The 23931-nt window shown below is 60.5% G+C and overlaps 1 protein-coding gene across 38 annotated transcripts in view; it reads left to right on the forward strand.

Moving 5' to 3' along the window:
* ADGRE5 (adhesion G protein-coupled receptor E5) overlaps window positions 1-23931 on the forward strand; it is a 42933-nt gene that overhangs the window by 15847 nt on the left and 3155 nt on the right. For 3 of the 38 annotated variants that reach the window (XM_043532671.1, XM_043532668.1, XM_043532669.1), the window contains exons 2-17: window positions 1747-1803; window positions 2549-2704; window positions 3409-3564; window positions 6688-6843; window positions 7817-7972; window positions 10650-10784; window positions 14364-14495; window positions 16574-16705; window positions 19531-19580; window positions 19999-20109; window positions 20488-20662; window positions 20986-21102; window positions 21351-21577; window positions 21807-21971; window positions 22834-23025; window positions 23620-23840. In XM_043532671.1, the coding sequence (XP_043388606.1) occupies window positions 1747-1803; window positions 2549-2704; window positions 3409-3564; window positions 6688-6843; window positions 7817-7972; window positions 10650-10784; window positions 14364-14495; window positions 16574-16705; window positions 19531-19580; window positions 19999-20109; window positions 20488-20662; window positions 20986-21102; window positions 21351-21577; window positions 21807-21971; window positions 22834-23025; window positions 23620-23840 (2338 nt within the window). The remainder of the gene's footprint in view (window positions 1-1746; window positions 1804-2548; window positions 2705-3408; window positions 3565-6687; window positions 6844-7816; window positions 7973-10649; window positions 10785-14363; window positions 14496-16573; window positions 16706-19530; window positions 19581-19998; window positions 20110-20487; window positions 20663-20985; window positions 21103-21350; window positions 21578-21806; window positions 21972-22833; window positions 23026-23619; window positions 23841-23931) is intronic. The other 35 variants (XM_043532684.1, XM_043532685.1, XM_043532680.1 and 32 more) reach the window with 24 other exon arrangements.

A 23931-nucleotide genomic window follows, 5' to 3' on the forward strand; every position in this document is an offset into this window, starting at 1 on the left:
GTGGGGTGTGTCCCAGTGGGGCTGGGGCTGCCTGGGAACAGGCCCTGCTGCTGCCCCTGTTATAAAGAGCCCGAATAGCCAACACATCCCCTCTCAGGGCAGGACTAAGGCTTGTGTTTTAACGGGGAGGGGAGGTCACCCTCGGGAACGACTGCCCTGGGGCGCGGCAGCTTCTCCATCACGTGGAGTCGAACAGATGGGCTCTGCTCGCTCAAGCTCTGCGCTAGCTCGATCCCCAGCTACGGGCTGGATGCAGGAATCCCTGGGTCGTTCTCGGGCCCGTGCAGTGCGAGAGGCCGGATCAGCCTGCTCCCTTCCTGGCCTTAAAATCTCTGAATTAATGGCTCGGCCTTCACTCCCGGGGGAACTGTGATGCCGTCAGCTCCCCAGCTCCCTCGTCCTCCATGGAGTCTCCCCGGGGGAGATCGACCGGAGCTGAATTTCAAAACCGCGCCCCCTTTCTAGCTCCCTTCTTAGGAAAGCACAATGGGGTTCCACCACGCGCTGGGCTTCCGCTTTTCACATCACCTCGGGCACTCGGCCCACGGGTCCTTTATCATCTGGTTCTTCGCACCCACGTGTGGTTAATGACTCAGGGCAACAGGCTATAAATAAACACCGGCAGGAGGGGGTGGATCTGGGTGATACCTGAGTGAAAAGCCGATCAAAAGCAGCCTGTGTTGTCTTTTCACCCCATCCCCCCTCAGTGCTTCCCCTTTCCAAGTGGGTTTGTCCATTGCATGGACGCACTGGGTGACCTTGGGTAAGTTATTACCCCTCACTGTGCCTCAGTTTCCCCATCTGTAAAGTGGAGAGAATGCTCCTTCCTTTGCCTATTGCCATGAGCCTTTTGGGTCACAGACTGGCTCACTGGGTGTCTGTGCAGCACCGAGTGTGATGTGGCCCTGATCTCGGTCGGCTCTGTGCAGGACCTGGCACAATGGGCGGGGCCGGATTGCCAATTAGGCACAGCAGGCACGGGCCTAGGGGTGCCGGCATTCTATGGGGTGCCTAAAAATTCCAATTTTGCCACTCTCAGGTCCCAGCAGGGGGCAGGGCTGGCTGAGGGGGAGACAGCCCCACGCAGCCCTGCTGCTGGAGCACTCCTCGCTCCGCCCCGCAGACAGCGTCACCTCCCAGGGGGGCCAGTGAGTGTGGGCCGGGGGGCAGGGCTTGGGAGAGTGGGTCTCTGGGGGAGTTCATGGGGCAGCTCTGGGCAGAGGGGGTGGGGGGCGCTGGGCAGTGGGCAAGGGGGTGCTGGGAGGCAGGGCACCTAAAAGTTAAAAGTGGTGGGGTTCCCCCGCCACCCGTGGCAGTTAAGAGCTTCCTGGCAGCAGGGGTACCCTGCTGCTCCTGGCCGCCTCCAGGCAGCGGGGCCCCCGGAGCTCCAAGCCAGGGGGGCGGGGAACACCGCTGAGACCCTACACCTAGGGGCGCCCTAAGTATAATCCGGCCCTGACAATGGGGGCTCCTGGTCTTTGTTGCTAATACACACAATAAAAGACCCAGTTGCCCTGGCCCAAAGTCCAGTTCCAACTGGAACCCGTTAAAAATATTAACAGGGATCCCAGCTGGGGCTGATTTCCCAGAGCACCAGGTGTCTGCATTTTTAACTCCACCATCGTCAGGGCACTGACTGGCCCTTGGCCCAGGATTGGCAGGACTGGGGCGGCTGGGGGGGCGGGTGCAGCTGAGTGGTGGTTATCATCTATCCATGGTGCCTTACCCTGTCTCTTTGCCTTCCAGGGCTCTGCATCGCCCTGTGCCTGTGGGGCACCGTGGCCCAGAATAATGGCGTACAAGGTAAGGCCGACTCCCCCTGGCTAACCTTCCCGAGCGCTCCTGGCTGCCCGGGGTCTCTGGCCTCCACCCCCTCCGGTCCCTTCCCTTGTGGAAGGAGAGCAGAGTCAGGGGTCTGGTGAGCCAGGAGCAGCCCCTTGGCGTGGGCGTCTTCGGGTGGGATTATAGAGCACGGTGGGTACGTGCAGGGGAGAGGAGAACGCGCCCTGTGTAGCCCTCACCTTCCCAGCCCCGTGGCCAGCAGAGAATAGACACTGGGGCCCAGGGCTCTACACTGGGGGCTGGAGTGAGGGGCAGATCCCCACTGTAGCCAAGGCCGATTCGGTTCGGAGGAATGTTTGGTTTTACTCGGGGAAAAAATTGCATGCGGGGGGTAGGAGGAGATGAAATAATTTTCAAAACGAAAAATTCCCGTTTTCCGGTTCGAAGCGAGGTTTGGGTTTGAAATTGACGCTAATCAGAGTAACGACGACAGCAACAAAAAGGGGACAAATTGGGTGAGATTGAAAACGTTTCACTTGAACCGACGCCCGGCTCCGGCGGCTCTGCCTGTCTGTGCCGGGGGCACCCCCGGGGAACCAAGGCCTCCTGTGCAGCCGAGGGCAGCTTGTTGCCAGGCGGTGGATGGCGTCGGAGCTGTTTGCCAGGCGCCCAGGGACGAAAATCAGCGAATGGGGCGTGTGAAAGGAGTCGATCCCACTGTGGGGGGGGGCAGGGGGGCCACTCTGCACTGGCTGACCCTGCCCAGCTGTTCCCGCCCCTGCAGGTACCACTGAGGACTGCAACAACCATATGCTCTGCCCACCAAACGCCATGTGTGTGAACAGCACCCACTGCACCTGCCTGGATGGGTACCATTCAGGAAAGAATCGCTTCTTCACCGACACAACGGAGACCTGTGACGGTACCGGGGCTCCCACGTTGTCCTGCGGGGCTGGGGCAGAGCAGGGCATTAAGAGCAACTAACTCCACGGCCTGTGGGGGGTGCTCAGCCAGGGAAAGAGTGGGGGCGGCAGCACGGGTGAGGGCCGCCCTCCTGGGGATCGAACCGGGGGCCTCCAGTGTCAGCAGCAATCTTGGGTTCTGTGAATTGGGCACAGGGTGGGGGGCCCATCACACTGACCCGTCTGAATCCCAGCCTGGGCCCTAATCAGCCCCTGGGTGTCCAGGGGCACAAGGGCCCCACAGATCCCTGCCCAGAGGAGCAGGACGGGGCAGCCCTGGCTATACTTCCCCCCTGCCCTTGCCCCCCGCTACGCAGGGATCCAAGGAGGGAGGGGACAGAGGAGAGGCAGCTTGTCATCCCCCCCACAACACACAGGGAGCCTGGAGCCCCAGGGGGACATCTCCCCACCCTCCCCTCACATGGGGGATCTGGGTGTTTGTGGGGCCGAATGCCCCCGTACCTGGGAGTGGAGGCTTGGGGGGGTTATTTCCGACATTCCAGCTGCAGAAATGGGTAACTGAGAATCAGGGCCTTAATCACTAACCGCTCAGGGCCCTGGAAGCCTGGGTCCCGTCACCCTGCTCAATGCCGGGGGCTGGAGCGGGGATACGGGAAACGTCTCCCTGCCAGGACTGTACAGAGCGTCCCCTCTTGCATTACAGATATTAACGAGTGTATGGAGCCGAGCCCGGCAGACTGTGGACACAACACAAACTGCAACAACACGGCTGGGTCTTACTTCTGCACCTGCCTCAATGGCTACGAGCCCAGCTCTGGGAAAACCAAATTCATGAACGCGAGTGAGAACACCTGCCAGGGTGAGCTCTCCCCTGGCCCCCACCTGCTGAGACCCCCCTCACACACACAAATGCTCTTTCCAGGCCTGGCGCTGCCCCGGGGCTGCTGCTGGCTTTGGCAGTGGCCCGAGGGTGTCAGCGAGGCTGGGAAGAGACGTGGCCCTCACCTGCTCCCGCAGAGCATGGGGCCGGGCTCACCCCTGTGCCCAGCACTTGGACAGGGAATAAACCCTCGGGGTTAGAAACAGACCCACGGAGCAAACTCCTCGTGCTGCAGAGATGCGCTGGAGAGAGGGGAGGGGACCCTGCTGGCCCCGGCCCGCAGCATCTGAGCGGCTAGTGTCCCCCCAAGCCTCGGAAGTGGCCCCGGGAACAGCTCTGGGAATTGGGCTAAAGCGTTCTTGACTTGGCCCCCGGTCCCCTATTGCTTGAGCTTCTGCTGGGGGCAGGCAGCCATGCTCTCCTCTGGCCTCTAGGGGGTGCAGCTGCTAGTTAGAGGGACCCCAAGTTCCCTGCGTGGGCAGCGCTGTGAGGGGGCATGTGCTGTGACTGGCATTGCCAGCCCAGCCCCGGGCTTCCCTGAGGCACCCCGAGTTCCAGCAGTCTGGTGCGGGGACAGGGGGTTGGCAGTCGTCGGCTCCGTGTGCTGTCCCGGCTCTGGGCGGGTCCCCGGCCTGGCAGACCTCCACCGAAGTGCCCAGACGGCCCACAGAGTCGGGTCAGTGGCGAAGGCGCTCGGCCGGGTTTATCGCCAAAGAAGGCCGGTGCTAGCACCCCTAGATGCCCCAGGGACACTGCCACATGTCTGCCTCTGACAATGGGCCCCGACAGTTAGACTGAGACAAACCATCTGGGATAAACAAGTGACAAACCAGCTTGCGTGTTTCACAACATGCTTGCTACCCACCCTTGGGCCTTTCTCCTGCTGCTTCAGACAAAACATCCCTTATTCACCACCTGGCTTTGTACTTTACTCCTGATGCTTCAGACAAAACACTCCCCATCCGTCAAGCCATCTTATCATGCGCTAGGCAGGGGAATCTTGTGCTGGAAAGTGGTTACGTAGTCACTGTGTTTTGGCAATGCCAGCAATATCGGTGCCAAGTTCATGCCCCGGATGGTGAACTTGCAGGCAGGCCTCTGCTTTGTGACAGGGTGTGACTGTTGGTGCTTCGGGGGAGCGCACTGAGATTGCTCAATCAGGGCAAACTGCGGAGGGGGGCCGACAATCCCCCAAACTGCTGATTATTTCCAATACTTCGATTCACCAAGCCAGCAACAAAACAGGTGCTCCGATACTGGGCTGCCTGCCCCGAAGCCAGAAACACAGCACCCAGCTACTTTTCTAGTGTGGCTTTAAAGGCAGAATTTGGGTCATTTAGCCTGCAGGTTGCTTAATGCTTTCTGGCTCAGTGTCCCCACAGGGCCGGACTTTTGCTCCGAGCATCACTTTTGCTGACTTTGGTTCGGGCCTTGTACCAGGCCCCTGCTCCAGGCTCTCTCTACTCCAGCTCCATGTCGCTCCCCCAGGGCAGCGCTGTGAGGGGGCATGCGCTGAGACTGGCATTGCCAGCCCAGCCCCAGGCTTCCCTGAGACACCCTGCGGCATGGCTCGGGGACACACGGGCTGGCCAGCTCCGCACTCAGGGACACACGGGCTGGGAGTTTGCCCAGGGCACAGACCGAGAGGTCTTTCTGGGCTCGCAGTCCAGTGGATTCGGAGACCCCTTTGCACTGGTGAAGCTGGCGCATGCACCAATGCAAGTCCCATGGCAGGGATACCCACATGCTGGTGTCTCCACCGGGGGATGCTGGAATTTCCAGCTGCTAAATCGCTTTGTGCTGGTCCCTGTCTGAGCTCCCTGAGCCCCCGAGTCAGCAAAGCACATGCTTAGCTCCATCCCTGCACAGCTACGCACTTAATTCGGCTCCAGTGGGTCTTAAGTGCACGGCTGAGCTCGTGACGACAATCCCTGGCATTAGAAGAAAATCAGATTAGCTTAGAAAATCACGAGCTTTAGAAAGACCAGTGAGCAAGGGGGCAGCCTGTAGATTAAACTGAATTGAAAAAGGGGGAAATTCAAAGCAGATACAAGGAAATACTCCTCCTCCACCCGGGGCAGCATTAGCCTCTGGAACTCACTGCTACCGCGGCATGGAGGCTGTGAATGTCGGGTTTTAAAGAGGGACTGGCTGTTTCTATGGGGGACGACAATGCCTGGAGCTGTGCTAGTTAATGGACAATAATTCTGGGAGGGAGGGAAAAGCTCCCACTTCAGGGCTTAAGACAACCTCCGACTATTAGAGACCAGGAGGAGACCTTCACGGGGACAGATTATCCCCCAGCTGCTGCTGCAGGACTCCTGCACCTTCCTCTATAGCACCTGTCACAGACGGGATACCGGGGTAAATGGGCCTTGGGGTTGACCGAGGCTGGCAATGCCTGTCTGTTCCTCTGTGGTTGGAACCTGAGGGGGATTTCTGCCAAGTCCCAGTGTTCCCATCCCTTGGGCAACTCGGCTTCAAACATGGACTCCTAAATCTCCCCAAATCTTGGCCCCACTGGGGCTTGGCCCATAGAGACAACAGTGGCTGTTCTGGGGTCTGAAGGTCCCCTTTCCTCTGTTATGTTCACGGCATACACACACAGTTTGAAACACAGCATCACATCCTCTCCCTGGCAGCCTGCAGCTTACCACAGGGTTATTCTTAGAATCCAGAACCCTAGCACACGAGGACCCCAAACAGAGAGAGACAAAGCAGGCTGCTCCTGAAGGCAAACAGGCACAACTAACCCCACTATGCTCTAGGCTGGCTCTTTGGCAGACACACTGCTGGAAACCCCAGATCACCTGCTTGTCACCCGAGCCCCCGAGCATGCAAGAAGCTCCGGGAAAGCCCTTTGCAGATGTAAAGTGAGAGCTTGTGATGTTAACACAGTTTCCAATACACCATATTCTCGAGTGGCCGTTCCGCTGCCGGAGCAGCCTAGCGTGGCCGGAGCGTAGCTGAGAATCAGGCCTGTGATTGTTCATCTCCCAGGGGCCCGGTCACCTGGGTCCCATCACCCAGCTCAGTACAGGTGGATGATACAGGAGCGTCTCCCTGCCAGGACTGTTCAGAGCATCCCCTCTTGTGCTGCAGATATTGACGAGTGTCGGGGCCTGAGCCCGGCAGACTGCGGACCCCACGCAAACTGCACCAACGTGCCTGGGAGTTACTCCTGCAGCTGCATCCATGGCTACGAGCCCAGCTCTGGGAATGCCAGCTTCACACACGCGAGTGGGGACACCTGCCAAGGTGAGCTCTCCCCGGCCCCCACCTGCTGAGACCCCCCCTCCCCCCCTCGCACATACAAAGGCTCGTTCCAGGCCTGGCGCCGCACCGGGGCTGATGCCGGCTTTGGCAGTGGCCCGAGGCCGTCCGCGAGGCTGTGATGAGACGTGACCCTCGCCTGCTCCTGCAGAGCATGGGGCCGGGCTCACCCCTGTGCCCGGTGCTTGGATGGGGAATAAACAGAGCCACAGAGCAAACTCCTTGTGCTGCGGTGATGTGCTGGGGAGAGGGGAGGGGACCCTCGCTGGCCCCAGCACGCAGCATCTGGGCTGCTAGTGTCCCCCTGAGCTGGGAAGGGGCCTCGTGTAGTGCGCTCTGCCTCCTATGGGCCCTGGTGAGGAGAGAATAGCCACAGCCCAGTGTGCCCCAGCCACGCCCCCGATCCTCACCCATGGGTCCTGGGGGGCAGGGAATAGCCACAGCCCAGTGTGCCCCAGCCACACCCCCGATCCTCCCCCATGGGTCCTGGGGGGCAGGGAATAGCCACAGCCCAGTGTGCCTCAGCCACGCCCCTGATCCTCCCCCATGGGTCCTGGGGGAGCAGGGAATAGCCACAGCACAGTGTTCCCCAGCCACGCCCCCGATCCTCCCCCATGGGTCCTGGGGGGCAGGCAATAGCTGCAGTGCTGGGCACCCCGGCCTCGGCCCCTACATCAGGGGCTAGGAGCAAGGTGGGTGCAGGACCCCGACAGCAGGTCCACACCAGCTGGGGTGGCCCCTTTTGCAGGGTGGGGACTTCTCGAGTGGCCGTTCCGCTGCCAGAGCAGCCCAGTGCCGCCGGGGCGTAGCTGGGAATCAGGCCTGTGATTGTAAAGCTCCCAGGGGCCCGGTCGCCTGGGTCCCGTCACCCAGCTCAGTGCGGAGGGTTGGGCCGGGGGGTGATACGGGGAACGTCTCCCTGCCAGGACCGTACAGAGCGTCCCCTCTTGTGCTGCAGATATTGACGAGTGTCGGGGCCCGAGCCCGGCAGACTGCGGACCCCACGCAAACTGCACCAACGTGCCTGGGAGTTCCTCCTGCAGCTGCACCGATGGCTACGAGCCCAGCTCTGGGAAAGCCAAGTTCACGCACGCGAGGGAGAACACCTGCCAGGGTGAGCTCTCCCCTGGCCCCCACCGCACCCTGTTCAGTCCCCCTGCACCCCCCCCCCACACCCCTGCGCTCGTTCCAGGCCTGGTGCTGCACCAGAGGCTGCCGCTGGCTGCAGCAAAGGCCCCCGATCCCCTCACCGGGGCTGTGATCAGCCGTGACCCTCAACTCCTGGGGGCCAGGATCTCCCCTGCCTCGGTGTTTGGATTGGGAATAAACCCCTAGGTTTGCGGGGAGGCGCCGGGGAGACCGGTGGGGACCCTCGCTGTCCCCAGCACAGAGAATCCAGGCTGCTGGAGCCCCCTGAGCCTGGGAAGGGGCCTCGTGTATGGTGCACACACAGCCCAGTGCGCTCTGCCCCTATGGGCCCTGGGGAGCAGGGAATAGCCCCAGTGCAGGGCACCCCAGCCATGCCCCCAATCTGCCCCCTCCCTCACGGCTGGGAGCAGAGCCTTTTCCAGCTCCACACTGACAGGCAGCCCCCTGGATGGGAGGGTGTTTCCTAGGGGGCCATTATGCCCCCTTAGGCAGCCAGGGCGTCCTGACCGGAGAAGGGGCCGGGGGCTTCCAGGCCCTCGTTTGCGACATTCAGCCGGTAGTTAGAGCTTGTACCAAGTCCCAGCCGGCCGTTCCCATGGGAACTGCCCTTTACATCCCCGTTTGGGGGGCACAGAGCCCCAGGCCCGTAGAACTGGGAGAACTCAGGAGCCCATTCGTTCAAACGCTTCCCCTGGCGGAGACCTCGCCCAGCCGTTCCTGCGCTCAGCCCCAGCCCGCGGGGGATAACCCCAGCCAGTGTCCTGGGGCGGGTCGAGGCACAAGAAGAAGTCAGCGCCGCAGTTATCTCAGCCAGCGTCCCGGGGATTGTCCGGGGATAGCTGGTATCGGGAGCCGTGGGGAGAATCCCTAGAGCTTGCCCCCAGGGGGAATCGATCGCGATCGCTGTTCTCTTTGGAAGTGCACTGATTATTCCAGACCAGAGTGTCCGGATGGGGAGCTATTCCACAGGAGCTGTTACCGTCAATTTCCCCGTGTACTGAAGCCCCTGGAGACACCCGATCTCAGCTCCCTGCAACTCGGAGCGAGTTTGGAAGCCTCGGGACACCCGTGTGCCTGAGGGAGGGGAGAGCTCTGGCCACCCCACCAAGAACCCAGCGCACGGCGCCCCGTCTTCAGCAGACAGAGCGTTGGAGCAGGGGGAAAGCGCGTTGGAGCAGCGGCTGTGGCTGGATGTGTGTACAGCACCTGGCACCACGGTGCCCCGGCTGCGGCGCTACCCGCTATAAACATCCTGATCGAACCAGTATGGGCGGGATAAGGATGCTGGAAGCTCCGTTCCCATCCCACGTGGACTCTTGGAAGCCTTCGGGGGCGGAACCCGATCGTACGTTGTTCCCGGAGTAAAGCAGGGCTCTGGAAACGCGGCGCCGCCTTGGTGCGTTCGGGAGAACCCGCGAGCGGTCGCAGGGTCGAGGGGCAGAGGAGGCAGAACTGGGCAGGACGCAGCCGGTCGGTTCTTCCAGGGTTCAGTCTGCCCCGGGAGCAGCTCAGCCTCTGAAGAGGCGAAACGGAGGTGCCGGCCAGGCTGAGACATAAGTAATGCTGGCACTTGCACAGTACAGACGGGATCAGAGCTGAGGCCCGTCTAGCCTGGTATCCCGGCTCCCAGGGGCCAAAGCCAGATGCTGCCGAGGACGGTGGAAGAGCCCTTCAGTGGCAGCCGGGGGATAATCTGCCCTCACTTCCTGGTCTCTAATACTCAGGTGGGCTGAAGCCCACAGCAGGAGGTTCTCTCTCTTCCCAAACATTTGTGCCCTTTAACTCTGATCACTCCGGCTGTTCTCATCATCCGTATGAATGTCCAGTCGCTCCTTGAATTGTTCTAAAGTCTTGGCCTCAGTGACTCCTGTGGTGAGGAGTTCCACAGGCTAATCGCACATTGCGCGAAACAGCCTTTCCTTGGCTCAGTTTCAAATTTCCCCTCTTCTAACTTCCCTGACTGGCCCCTGCTCTCGTGTTATGAGATGGGGAGAACAGAAGCTCCCCATCTCCCTTCTCTATCCCCGTCAGTCACGTAGAGACTCTTAGCACGTCCCCTCTTACGTTCACTCTAAACTGACAGTCCGTCTTTTCAATCTCTCTCTGTAGAGGGCTTTTCCAGGCCCCTGATCATTCTCATTGCCTGTCCCTGAACCCCCTCTGGTTCTGCACTGTCCTTTGTGCAAGGGGGTGCCCAGGGCAGCTCATGGGTTGCAGAGGGGGTCACCCCATTGACTGATATCAAGGCATTAGACTAGCCCTCATGTTGTTCTCTATCCCTTTCCTCCAAAGCAGCTCCCCATTTGTCCCTTCCAGGGGCGGACGGCTCATTCAGGCATTGCCATCTGCACTGATATTGCGGCACGGGGCATCGCCAGATCTGCTTGATAGCTTTAGCAAGCAGAAGGCACGTGTCCTGGCGGGGCTGCTTTTCCCTTCCCAGCTGGAGTGGCTCATTCCAGACAATAGCCAACTTGCTCCCGTTCGCTGACCCAGTAACTGAACTCCTGGCTCTAACCAGCCCCGTCTCCCCAGAGCACGGTGCATTTCGGACGCCTGGAGGATCCCCCAGCAGCGTCACCCCAGTGCCCAAGGTACAGCTCCTAGATCAGCCTGACCTAGCGCTTTCTCTCTCCTTGCAGACATTGACGAGTGCCAGCGAAACGCCACAGTCTGTGAGCCCCACGGGAACTGCATCAACATGCCAGGGAGTTACAGGTGTAAATGCAGTTGGGGATTTGGGAAGAGTCAAAGGGATACCTCTAAGATCTGCACAGGTACAACGGGAGCTGGGAACAGTCGTGGCAAAGGCATGATGTTTCTGGCTTCTCTGCAGTGTTGCTAAAGTGTGATGTTGCCTTAAAGCCCCACCTCCTGGAGTCACGTGATTCTACTTTTGGCTAAAATCAAATGGATTGGTTTAAAAATCATGAGATTTTTTTTTTAAAAAAAAATCTCATGACTTTTCTGCAGCCTGGCTCAGGGTTTGGGGCTTTTCTTGATTGCTTGACATTGGCGATGCTGTTAATGCACGGCCACTGAGCTTACCCAGGACCTCTGAAACTAACCCGCACGCATGGAGGGTGAAACTAACCAGGTTGCCCTGAGGTCTCACTCTTTCTCTGCGCCACACCCGGGCAAAGTGTCTGTTCTGACTCCCAGCCTGTCTTACGAATTGGAAACTGAGCCCAGGGACTGAAGGTCGCCATGTCTCTTGCCATGCTGCTTAATTCCGCCGAGGCTCAAGCGTAGGGCATTGGGGACGCCATTAGAAGCTGCAACATCCCCCCAAACCTGCAGCTGCAATCAGAGCCCAAGATGCTCTTTCATAGCAGAGCTTTGAGGAGGGGAAGGTCAGGTCTTTGCAAAGCAAACTGGGCTGAGACGGAGCCGAGGACTCTGTTGGACAACCTTTAATAGAGCTTGGGCTCAGAAAGCCCATTAATTTCTGGAACCCCATTAACCTAACCCTCAGCAGCTGCTAAGGCTGGGGAAGGAGCTGGCATCACCAAGGAACCAGCCTGGGTTATAAGCAGGAATCAAACCCAGGACTTGTCTGCTGAAAGCACACAGCGCAGCTGCTGGAGCTAAGGGAGTAACTCCGGACAAACTTGCTCTCTCCTTGTTCCATTGCTCAGCGGCCTTCGCTAGAGGCTGGCACATACAAGCCCCCTCACAGGCATGGCGTAGGCCCGTTGCCTTCCAAGAAGTTTAACAATGGAGCAAAAGTTGAGTTTCCTGCCAAAGGAACAAGGGATTTTTTTCCAGTCCTGATGCACTCCCGACACAAAGCGCCTCTCAGTGAGGGGGAGCAGAGGGTAAAATCTGCATGGTGAGGCAGGGGAGACACATTCTTGGCCTTCTATGGAGGAAACAAGCTGAAAGAGACTGGGACTCGGGAGACTTGGGTTCTAGTCCCAGCTCTGTTACTGCTAGGTGTCCTTGGGCAATTCTGTGCCTCAGTTTTCTCTCCCACTTCTTGTCTATTTAGACTAGAAGCTCTTTATGGAGGTGAGTGTGCAGTGCTCTGGGTGCTGCCTTTATGCAGATAACGACCAAAGGGAAGAGGTGTGGTGGGAAATAGCAAAACACTGTCACGGGAAAGAGAGAGAAGGGGAGTCTGAGAAGGAGCTGCTGGAACACGGCCCAAGGGAAGGATCCGTGAGCGATCTTGACTCTCGCCGCTGATTGACTTGTTTGCTGGTGTCCAGGAGAAAGGGATTTTAGCCTCAAGGATTTCTGTGAGAAGCAAAAGCGTTATGCATAAATATCAGGGAGAGCTTAGCTTTCTTCTGTGGCCCTGCCACTACTTCTTCAGGAATGGCCGCCACCCATCTGTTCCTAAGCATGGTGACTGATAGGCCACTGCTGATCTGAACGCCAGGGGAGTCAGCAGAACAGCTCTGCCTGCTGATCCAAGCCTGCTCGTTCACCAGCCGACCCTTCAACTGTTTGGGTGGATAAATGTCTGTGATTTTATTAGCAAACGGTTTCCTCCGAAAACTTGTCACTGATGTTGAACAATTGGTTGTCTGAGCCCCATGGTCTTTCTCTGCTTCCTCATTGGATGGCTGAAATGTTGGGTTAATAAGCAGGAGAATGTCTAATTCCAGCACTTGTTCCTGACTGGGATTTCCGGGCAAATCGTTCATGGCCATTTCCGCAGTGGCTCGACCGCTTCCCCCAGCCCGCTGGAATGACTGACGATGCGCCCGTCCCCCATGTGTCGCCACAAACTCACTGCTTCTGTCTGTGAAATGGGCACAAAGCGGGGGCCAGAGCCCAGTGGTGTCAACTGGTGCAGCACCACTGACTTCGAGGGGTTTTCGTCCCAGTTCTGCTTCTCCACCTCTTATTGCCCCAGACAGGACTGCAGGCTCCTCAGGGGCTGGCTGGCCGGAATGAGTGAGTCTCTGCACGTACAAGCTGGGTCTCCAGGTAGAAAACCCCGCTCCCTGCACAGGGTGAGTGACCCCGCTGCACTATGGAGCCCTGACATCCCCCATGTATCCCCCTTTGCCCGGCAGCTGGCGCTACCCGCGTTGGCAGCCTGGCGGGTGCACGGCCCTCCAGCATTTGGCTAGATCACGGCAGGGCTCTCTGCGCCCAGGCAGGGCGGGGCCCGTCTGTCGGATCAGACTCTCCTCAGTGGTGAAAGGCCCCAGGACCAGCGAGGGCTGTAAAGTCCTCTCTCTTTGGGGCCGGATTGGTGAACCGCTGGGTGGCGACTCCGGCTGGGGCTATGCTGGGGGTCAGGCTGGGCAGGTCTCCTCCGGCTTCAGTTCCCACAGGCCGGATCGGCACCGAGTGTTGAGCTGGCGTCATCCGTCCGAGGGCTCGGTGGATTTGCCCCGCGGGGCCCTGGGCCTGGGGGTCACAGCAGGGGCCGGGAATGGACGTTGTCAGGCCGCTGCTCACTGCGCAATGTTAGGAATAGGGGGATCCCCTGGATCCAGCTGGCTTCCAAAGAACCCCTTTACCAGCTGTGCAGGGCCTGGCCAAATGTCGGGGGTCTGCGGGCTTCTGCCATAGACCCCCGTGAGCACCACCAGAGAGCAAAGAAACTAGATAAAAGGGACACCACCCAATTCCCCTGCACGCCCCTGAGCGTAGCCCACCCACCCTTCTCCCTAGTGCTCCATGGGAGGGGCGGTGCTGGGTGTATCCCGAACCAGGAGGGGAGCCATTGGGCTGGGGTCTGTAACGCTGAGCGTGGCGCCCCCTTATGGCGACTAGCTCCAGTTCAGCGCCCCCTTTCTTCTCTTGGAGTCGCGGCTGCCCCGTGTCTCGGCCGTCCGGCCAGGTCACGCTGTGATCCCCGTGCTGGGGGAGCCTTTCAAAGTCAGACCCCTCTCTCCTATGCCTGCCAGCGAAACCCTTTCACCGGGGCTCCTAGCCCTCCTCGGGGCTTCCTAGCCCCCCTTGCCTCAGGCCCCCACCACTGGGCCCAGCCCTCGGGCTGTATAGAAGCCCCCCCTCCCAGGCGAGCTTCCTTCTAGCTAGCGCCCTGCACGCAGCCTAAGTCGCTTCCCCTTTGCAGCTTAATTGGCTGATCGGCCCCCCGCCTTAACCCTGCTCTCTCAGGGCTGGTGCAGGGAGGAGATCGCAGGGTCCTGGTCTGACAAAGGTTGGGCCCCCCGGTCTGGGGGTGAGGGAGGGGTTGTGCTGCAGGGATTGGGGCCCTGCAAATAGCAGGGAAGAAAGGAGAATAGAAGGGGGGGTTAGATGGAGCGGACAGACTGATCGACAGACCACGCCCCCTGCTATCGGTGGGGGGGTGCCTCCACGGTCATTCGTCCCCAGTGCGCCCCCAGCCGTGCTGTGTGTGACACCACCCCCCCGCTTTCTCCTCTCAGACATCGACGAGTGCCGCAAGACCCCAGATATCTGCGGCCCCAGGGCTACGTGTATCAACACTAAAGGGAGCTACCGGTGTGAGTGCCGGGCCGGCTACGTCCCCTCCAACAGGAACACGACCCTGTGCCAAGGTGGGTCCTGCTGCTTGGGGCATGGAGGGGGCACCTCGGGGGTCTGGGCAGGGCCTGGGGTTACACAGGCTGAGGTCTTGCCCGAGGGGGCAGCGAGCTGGGAACTGGTCTGGGATGGTGCACCAGCCCCCCTGCTCCCCATGGACGGGGTCCCTCTGGGTCTCAGCCCTAGCAGGGGAGGGCTCAGCCTCCAGGCCCTCACCTCCCCCCAGCCCAGCCTGTCCGTCCACTGGGGTCTTTCCGGTTGTCTCAGAGCCACAGCCACCAGCGTGCCCATGTCTGGCTCTGGGAGCAGAGCAGGGGCCAGGCCGGGGAGGGGGTGAGCAGGGCTGCCAGGCGCCAGGCGTCTCTCCCCCCAGCAGTGTCGAATTCCAGCACTCGTTCCTGGCTGGGATTTCCGGGAAAATCGGTCATGAGAATGACTGACGATGCGCCCGTCCCCCATGCGTTGCCAGAACTCACTGCTTCTGTCTGTGAAATGGCCACAAAGCAGGGGCCAGAGCCCAGTGGTGTCAATTGTACAGTACCACTGACTTCAAGGGGTTTTCGTCCCAGTTCTGCTTCTCCACCTCTCATTGCCCCAGACAGGACTGCAGGCTCCTCAGGGGCTGGCTGGCCAGAATGAGTGAGTCTCTGCACGTACAAGCCGGGTCCCCAGGTAGAAAACCCCGCTCCCTGCACGGGGTGAGTGACCCCGCTGCACTATGGAGCCCTGACATCCCCCATGTATCCCCCTTTGCCCGGCAGCTGGCGCTACCCGCGTTGGCAGCCTGGCGGGTGCACGGCCCTCCAACGTTTGGCTAGATCACGGCAGGGCTCTCTGCGCCCGAGCAGGGCAGGGCCCGTCTGTCGGATCAGACTCTCCTCAGTGGTGAAAGGCCCCAGGACCAGCGAGGGCTGTAAAGTCCTCTCTCTTTGGGGCCGGATTGGTGAACCGCTGGGTGGCGACTCCGGCTGGGGCTATGCTGGGGGTCAGGCTGGGCAGGTCTCCTCCGGCTTCAGTTCCCACAGGCCGGATCGGCACCGAGTGTTGAGCTGGCGTCATCCGTCCGAGGGCTCGGTGGATTTGCCCCGCGGGGCCCTGGGCCTGGGGGTCACAGCAGGGGCCGGGAATGGACGTTGTCAGGCCGCTGCTCACTGCGCAATGTTAGGAATAGGGGGATCCCCTGGATCCAGCTGGCTTCCAAACAACCCCTTTACCAGCCGTGCAGGGCCTGGCCAAATGTCGGGGGTCTTCGGGCTTCTGCCATAGACCCCTGTGAACACCACCAGAGAGCAAAGAAACTAGATAAAAGGGATACCACCCAATTCCCCTGCACGCCCCTGAGCGCAGCCCACCCACCCTTCTCCTAGTGCTCCATGGAAGGGGCGGTGCTGGGTGTATCCCAGACCAGGAGGGGAGCCATTGGGCTGGGGTCTGTAACGCTGAGCGTGGCGCCCCCTTATGGCGACTAGCTCCAGTTCAGCGCCCCCTTTCTTCTCTTGGAGTCGCGGCGGCCCCGTGTCTCGGCCGTCCGGCCAGGTCATGCTGTGATCCCCGTGCTGGGGGAGCCTTTCAAAGTCAGACCCCTCTCTCCTATGCCTGCCAGCGAAACCCTTTCACCGGGGCTCCTAGCCCGCCTCGGGGCTTCCTAGCCCCCCTTGCCTCAGGCCCCCACCACTGGGCCCAGCCCTCGGGCTGTATAGAAGCCCCCCTCCCAGGCGAGCTTCCTTCTAGCTAGCGCCCTGCACGCAGCCTAAGTCGCTTCCCCTTTGCAGCTTAACTGGCTGATCGGCCCCCCGCCTTAACCCTGCTCTCTCAGGGCTGGTGCATGGAGGAGATCGCAGGGTCCTGGTCTGGCAAAAGTTGGGCCCCCCGGTCTGGAGGTGGGGGAGGGGTTGTGCTGCAGGGATTGGGGCCCTGCAAATAGCAGGGAAGAAAGGAGAATAGAAGGGGGGGGTTAAATGGAGCGGACAGACTGACCGACAGACCTCGCCCCTTGCTATCGGTGGGGGGGTGCCTCCACGGTCATTCGCCCCCAGTACGCCCCCAGCCGTGCTGTGTGTGACACCCCCCCCCCCCCGCTTTCCCCTCTCAGACATCGACGAGTGCCACAAGACCCCAGATATCTGCGGCCCCAACGCCACGTGTATCAACACCAACGGGAGTTACTGGTGTGAGTGCCGGGCCGGCTACGTCCCCTCCAACGGGAACACGACCCTGTGCCAAGGTGGGTCCTGCTGCTTGGGGCATGGAGGGGGCACCTCGGGGGTCTGGGCAGGGCCTGGGGTTACACAGGCTGAGGTCTTGCCCGAGGGGGCAGCGAGCTGGGAACTGGTCTGGGATGGTGCACCAGCCCCCCTGCTCCCCATGGACGGGGTCCCTCTGGGTTTCAGCCCTAGGAGGGGAGGGCTCAGCCTCCAGGGCATCACCTCCCCCCAGCCCAGCCTGTCCGTCCACTGGGGTCTTTCCGGTTGTCTCAGAGCCACAGCCACCAGCGTGCCCATGTCTGGCTCTGGGAGCAGAGCAGGGGCCAGGCCGGGGAGGGGGTGAGCAGGGCTGCCAGGGGCCGGGCGTCTCTCCCCCGCAGCAGTGCCTGCATTCCTGCTGCATGGCTGGATTCTCTGCCCTGGGAAGATGGCACTAGGGGGCGCAGTCTGTGCCTAGTGGCTACTAGAGGCCACTGGTTTCAGAGTGGTAGCCGTGTTAGTCTGTATCAGCAAAAAAAACAAAGAGGACTTGTGACACCTTAGAGACTAACAAATTTATTTGGGCATAAGCTTTCGTGGGCTAAAACCTACTTCATCAGATGCATGCCATAGAAAATACGGTAGGAAGATATATATACACAGAGAACATGAAACAATGGGTGTTACCATACACACTGTAACGAGACCAATCAATTAAGATGAGCTATTATCAGCAGGAGGAAAAAAACTTTTGTAGTGATAATCAAATGGCCCATTTCAAACAGTTGACAAGAAGGTGTGAGTAACAGTTGCGGGAAAGAATTAGCATGGGGAAATAGTTTTTACTTTGTGTAATGACCCATCCACTCCCAGTCTTTATTCAAGCCTAAGTTAATGGTAAATAGCTTGCAAATTAATTCCAGTTCTGCAGTCTCTCATTGGAGTCTGTTTCTGAAGTTTTTTTGTTGGAGAATTGCGACTTTTAGGTCTGAAATTGAGTGACCAGGGAGGTTGAAGTGTTCTCTGACTGGTTTTTAATGTTATAATTCTTGATGTCTGATTTGTGTCCATTTATTCTTTTGCATAGAGATTGTCCGGTTTGGCCAATGTACATGGCAGAGGGGCATTGCTGGCACATGATGGCATATATCACATTGGTAGATGTGCAGGTGAACAACCCTCTTATGATGTGGCTGATGTGATTAGGTCCTATGATGGTGTCCCTTGAATAGATCTGTGGACAAAGTTGGCAATGGGCTTTGTTGCCAGGATAGGTTCCTGGGTTAGTGTTTTTGTTGTGTGGTGTGTGGTTGCTGGTGTGTATTTGCTTCAGGTTGGGGGGCTGTCTGTAAGCAAGGACTGGCCTGTCTCCCAAGATCTGTGAGAGTGATGGGTCGTCCTTCAGGATAGGCTGTAGATCCTTGATGATGCGTTGTAGAGGTTTTAGTTGGGGGCTGAAGGTGATGGCTAGTGGCGTTCTGTTACTTTCTTTGTTGAGCCTCTCCTGGAGTAGGTGACTTCTGGGTACTCTTCTGGCTCTGTCATTCTGTTACTTCACTTCAGCAGGTGGGTATTGTAGTTTTAAGAACGCTTGATAGAGATTTGTAGGTGTTTGTCTCTGTCTGAGGGGTTGGAGCAAATGCTATCTTAGAGCTTGGCTGTAGACAATGGATCGTGTGATGTGGTCTGGAGGCATGTAGATAAGCATAGCTGTCAGTAGGTTTCCAGTATAGGGTGGTGTTTATGTGGCCATCTCTTATTAGCACCGTAGTGTCCAGGAAGTGGATTTCTTGTGTGGACTGGTCCAGGCTGAGGTTGATGGTGGGATGGAAATTGTTGAAATCATGGTGGAGTTCCTCAAGGGCTTCTTTTCCATGGGTCCACATGATGAAGATGTCATCAATATAGCGCAAGTAGAGTAGGGGCATTAGGGGACGAGCGCTGAGGAAGTGTTGTTCTAAGTTAGCCATACAAATGTTGGCATCCTGTGGGGCCATGCGGGTACCCATAGCAGTGCCGCTGGTTTGAAGGTATACGTTGTCCCCAAATGTGAAATAGTTTTGGGTGAGGACAAAGTCACAAAGTTCAGCCACCAAGTTTGCCGTGACATTATCGGGGATACTGTTCCTGACGGCTTGCAGTCCATCTTTGTGTGGAAAGTTGGTGAAGAGGGCTTCTGTGTCCATAGTGGCTAGGATGGTGTTTTCTGGAAGATCACCAATGGATTGTAGTTTCCTCAGGAAGTCAGTGGTGTCTTGAAGATAGCTGGGAGTGCTAGTAGCCTGAGGAGGGAGTCTACATAGCCAGACAGTCCTGCTGTCAGGGTGCCAATGCCTGAGATGATGGGGCGTCCAAGATTTCCAGGTTTATGGATCTTGGGTAGCAGATAGAATAGATAGAGGCCACTGTGGCGTCAGCCCAGGGCTCCCTGCTGGATTCTCCCCTGCCACCCCCAACACACACCAAAACCACGCACAGCTGCGGGGAGACGGTTGAGGGGAGATAAGGCTGGGCTGATTCCATAGCCCTCACCCCACCCCACTGTGGCTCAGTCCCCCTAGGGCGGGGGGTGGGGTGGGGGGAGGGTCCCTTTCACAGAGGTCGGCTTGTGGGCAGAGGATGGGGAGAAGGGGCTGCGCACATGTATGGGGCTGAGAGTGTGTGTGTGGGAGGGTCACTGCTCCCCCTGCTGGGAGGGGATCTATTACACCCATATCACTGACATGGGCTGGGTGTGTCCCTGCCGCCCCCTGCTGGAGGGAATGAGTGCTGCTCTCTGTGCCTGGCTCTGGTGCATGCACCTACCCAGCCAGACCTCACATTTCCCCCGGCCCATCCCTCACTCCTCCTCCCTTTCCATCCCCAGAGCTCACCTGCCTAACGCTGCTGGATGATGACAACTCTACAGAAGCCAAGGTGAGTGGGGCAGAGACCCCGGGGGGGCAGGGAATAGACCCCGATTCCCCTTTACGTGCCACGTTACTTTTCACTGATCTCGCCCAACGAGGATTCTGGGGCCAAACTCGCCCCTGGGCAAAGAGCCAGTGGCCAGTCCTTGGGAGCCCCTGCAGTCCAGCCAAGACCTAGGCCTTGCCCCCGGGGTGATTCTCACCCTCCAGGATCAGCAGCATCAGGCTGCTGCAACACGCTTCAGCTTGCAACCGCCTTCCCCTGCCATCCCTTGCAAACACTGGGCACCCCTTTGGGGCCAGATGGGGCATTGCCCACGCTCCCTCTGGCGCCTGGCTTCTGAGCCGAGGGATCCTCTCAGGACGGGGTGAGCTGCGATTCTGTGATCTCGTTTCCTGAGCCAGGCCTGGGGCTTGTTTTGCAGAACCTCCTGGGGAGCTTCCAGGCCCAGGCGGGAAGCCTCTGCAAGGCGGCGCTGGAGGGGCTGAAGCAGATGAAGACTCAGAGCGCTGAGCCTGTGAAGGGGCCGCTGAAGGTGCCAAGCCAAACTTCGGGGCCTTGCTGGGTTTGTTCCCGTTAGGGGGAGGAATCGCTGCTCCTACTCGGATCTAATCTAAGGGCGATAGATAGGAATGCAGTGCCTGGAACAGGAGATAAACAGCAGCACTGCCCAGAAATTCCCATGCCTGCCTCTCCAGGGGGCTCTGTGCCCAAGAAACTGGCTCTCCTCGGTTCCTAGGCTAGACGGGACCATTGTGATCATCTAGTCTGACCTCCCAGGCAGCAATGTCAATTGCAGGAGAACCTGTCTTTCCTTTCAGGGGGATTGTGGGAAGGCAGTGGAGGAATAGCAATCTGGGGATGGGGGGCTCAGGCACTGTGACACCAACACCCCCCATGTTTGTTTCGCCAGGGCTTCTTGGACATTCTGGAGAAGCAGATAAATGTAGTCGGGCAGCAGAGCGAGAGCATGGAGCGGAGACACAAGATTGCAACGGAGCTGATGGCCATAGTGGAGAAGCTGCTGAGATTGCTGGCCCTGACCCTGCCTGAGAGCATGATCAGCATCACATCCACCAACGGCACAGGTCAGCACCTGGCCACGTGGCCCCCGTTGGGCTTTCATCACCCGCAGCCAGTGCTCCCGCCCCACTCCCCACCGTGCCCCCTGCTGGGAGTCAGGAGCTCCCCCCCACAGCCAGTGCTCCCGCCCCACTCCCCACAGTGCCCCCTGCTGGGAGATGGGAGCTCCCCCACCCCCAGCCAGTGCTCCCCACAGCACCCCCTGCTGGGAGAGGCTGGGACTGGAGTAGCCGGGAGCTCCCCCCACAGCCAGGAAAGCACCTTGCCTAGCTACAGGCTTCCTGTCCATGTTCTCTGTTGTGAGCCCTGGCTGGCGCTGTGGTTGCAGAGCTGGGGCTGGCGGTCAGGAAGGCTGGGGCCCAGAGCCAGGAGACCGTGACGCTGCAGCAGAGCAAGACGCAGGTGGAATTAAAGTGGGCCGGAGCCCCAGGGCAGGAAAATAAAGGTATGTGGTCATCCCCTGTGCTGGGGTGTGTACAGCGATGGGCATGGCCAGGGCATTGGGAGCAGCAGCACAGCACCCCCTGGTGCCAGGCTGGGGTGTGTAGGGGGACGGGGCATGGCCAGGGCATTGGGGGGGGCACAGCCAGGGCATTGGGGGTAGCACCCCCAGCAGCACAGTGCCCCCTGGCACCAGTCTGCCCCAGGGCCCCTCCTGCCCCCCATTTCATCCATCTCCTCTGGCTCTCGCAGGCTTCACCCTGGCCGGGCTGCTGACCTACCAGGGGATGAGCCCCATCCTGGACGGTGCTGCGCGGGTGGAGGTGGCCGAGTGGGACAAGATCGGCCAGACGGGAAAGTGGGCGCAGGAACGGGGGCGGCCCAGCTACCGGGTGCTGTCTCCAGTGGTGTCGGCCTTCGTCAGTGACCTGGACACCCAGGCACTCTCCGTCATCCTCCGCTTCAGCCACCCGGTGCCGGTGAGCCTCCGGGCTGCGCCTGAGGGGAGGGAGCCTGGGGCACCGGGGGGGCAGAGCTGGGCCCATCTAGTAACACCCCCCACCCCGGGCAGCAGGCGAATCCGCCTCCCACCCAGGGACAAACTGAGGCTCTGTGCCCCCAGCCCCTCGTGCCCCCTCGACCTGCCCTCTTGGGGCCTGGGGAGTTCTCCCCCCGCCCCCCTTGCACCAAGTGTCTCTCTGTCCCCAGGAGAAGAAGGCCGACCTGCGCCGCCTCTGTGCCTACTGGAATACCAGCACCAGGCGCTGGGGCACCCGCGGCTGCAACCTGCAGAAGTTGAACGCCACCACCACCCACTGCCAGTGCAGCCACCTGACCAGCTTCGCCGTGCTCATGGCCTTCTACGAGCTGGAGGTAAGCGTGGCCCTCGCTGGGGCCTCAGGGCTGGGCTGGTTCTGCTCTTCCCCTCAATCCTCCCCAGCAGAGCAGGAGTCACTCCAGATTCCCCGCCCGAGTAAACCCATTCCCCACCGGCAGGCCGGACCCTGGATCCGATCGGGGGCACAAGCAGCCACGGGCTCAGGGAGACTCCCCAGATAGCGGCGACCGACGTGCCCCCCAGCCTGGCCGGCTCACCCCATTGCATTGCAGGACAGAGCGGTCCCCATCCCCATCGCACAGAGGCAGGGAGGGGTTAAATGCCTCACTCAAGGAGACACAGGGAGGTGACATCGGAGCTGGGAACGGACCCCCCCAGCCCCCCCTGCTCTAACCCCTAGACCCTGCTCCCCTCCCAGAGCTGGAATAGAACCCAGGAGTCCTGAGCTGCAGCACCTTTGCCAAAGGGCATCCGTCTGGTCTAAAAGCAGCTCCCCCCGGGCAGGGGCTTCCATCCGCCAGATGGGGGCGCTCTGCTCTCTGCTACAGGGGAACAGCCCCAGCCCCTCGCACTTTCTGGCACCCCCGTCGTGCAGGGATCGGTGCCAGGGATTCCCCCTTGGTGGGTGGTGACCTTAGAGCCCCCATGGCTCTGGGGCTGTGGGTCAGCCCGGGGAGGGGCAGGCTGGGCAGCATCGACTCCATCTGGGCTGCTGGACCCAGCCAGACACTGTGGTTCCCGCAGGCTGCCCGGTGTCGCCACTAGGGGGCTCCCCCAGCCCTGGCCCAGAGCGAGGCCGACAGGCTAGCCCAGCTGTACCCTGAAGCCCAGCCTTGCCGGGGGGGGGGGAGACACGGGGACCCAGACTAACCCCCCCCACCCCACCCCCTGGCACAGGACTGGACCCTGGACATCATCACCAAGGTGGGGCTGGTGATCTCGCTGCTGTGCCTGCTGCTCTCCATCGTCACCTTCCTCTTCTGCCGCGCCCTCAAGGGCCCCCGCACCACCATCCACCTGCACCTCTGCCTGGCGCTCTTCATCGCCTACGCCGTCTTCCTCACCGGCTCCTCCAGCACCGGCAACAGGGTACCCGGCCCCCCCGCCAGCCTGGGGCCCCGCTCCCCACAGCGCCCCCTGAGCCAGCCTGGGGCCCCACTCGCCACAGCGCCCCCTGCAGCCCCCGAGCCAGCCTCAGGCCCCCGCTCCCCACAGCGCCCCCTGCTGGCAGCTCCTCTCCCAGCCAGCCTGGGGCCCCGCTCCCCACAGCGCCCCCTGAGCCAGCCTGGGGCCCCGCTCCCCACAGCGCCCCCTGCAGCCCCCGAGCCAGCCTCGGGCCCCCGCTCCCCACAGCGCCCCCTGCTGGCAGCTCCTCTCCCAGCCAGCCTGGGGCCCCGCTCCCCACAGCGCCCCCTGCTGGCGGCTCCCCCCACAGCCAGCCTCGGGCCCCACTCCCCCACAGCGCCCCCTGCTGGCACAGGCTGGGGCGGGAGAAGCCAGGAGCTACCCCCACAGCCAGCGGTCCTGCCTTGCTTCCCACAGTGCCCCGCCAGCTTCTGGGGCTGAAGTAGCCGGGAGCTCCCCCCACAGCCAGTGCTCCTGCCCCGCTCCCTACAGCGCCCCCCGCTGGGCTGGAGCAGCCGGGAGCCCAGCCCTGACGTGCCCGCACCCCCTTGGCTACAGGTGGTGTGCGGCGTGGTGGCCGGGCTCCTGCACTACTTCTTCCTGGCCGCCTTCTGCTGGATGTGCCTGGAGGGCGCCGAGCTCTACCTGCTGGTGGTTCAGGTCTTCACCCCCCACGGCCTCCGGCGCCATTACATGTTCCTGCTGGGCTACGGCGTGCCGGCCCTCGTCGTGGGCCTCTCGGCCGCCACCTACCACAAGGGCTACGGCACAGCGCGCCAGTGAGTCACCGGGCTGGGGCGGGGCAGGCCCCCTGCTCGCGGCCAGGGCCTCGTGGGGGACAGGGCAGCACACGGGGAGAGGAGCGGCTCA

Source organism: Chelonia mydas, chromosome 20, assembly GCF_015237465.2.
Source record: "Chelonia mydas isolate rCheMyd1 chromosome 20, rCheMyd1.pri.v2, whole genome shotgun sequence".
Taxonomy (NCBI): domain Eukaryota; kingdom Metazoa; phylum Chordata; order Testudines; family Cheloniidae; genus Chelonia; species Chelonia mydas.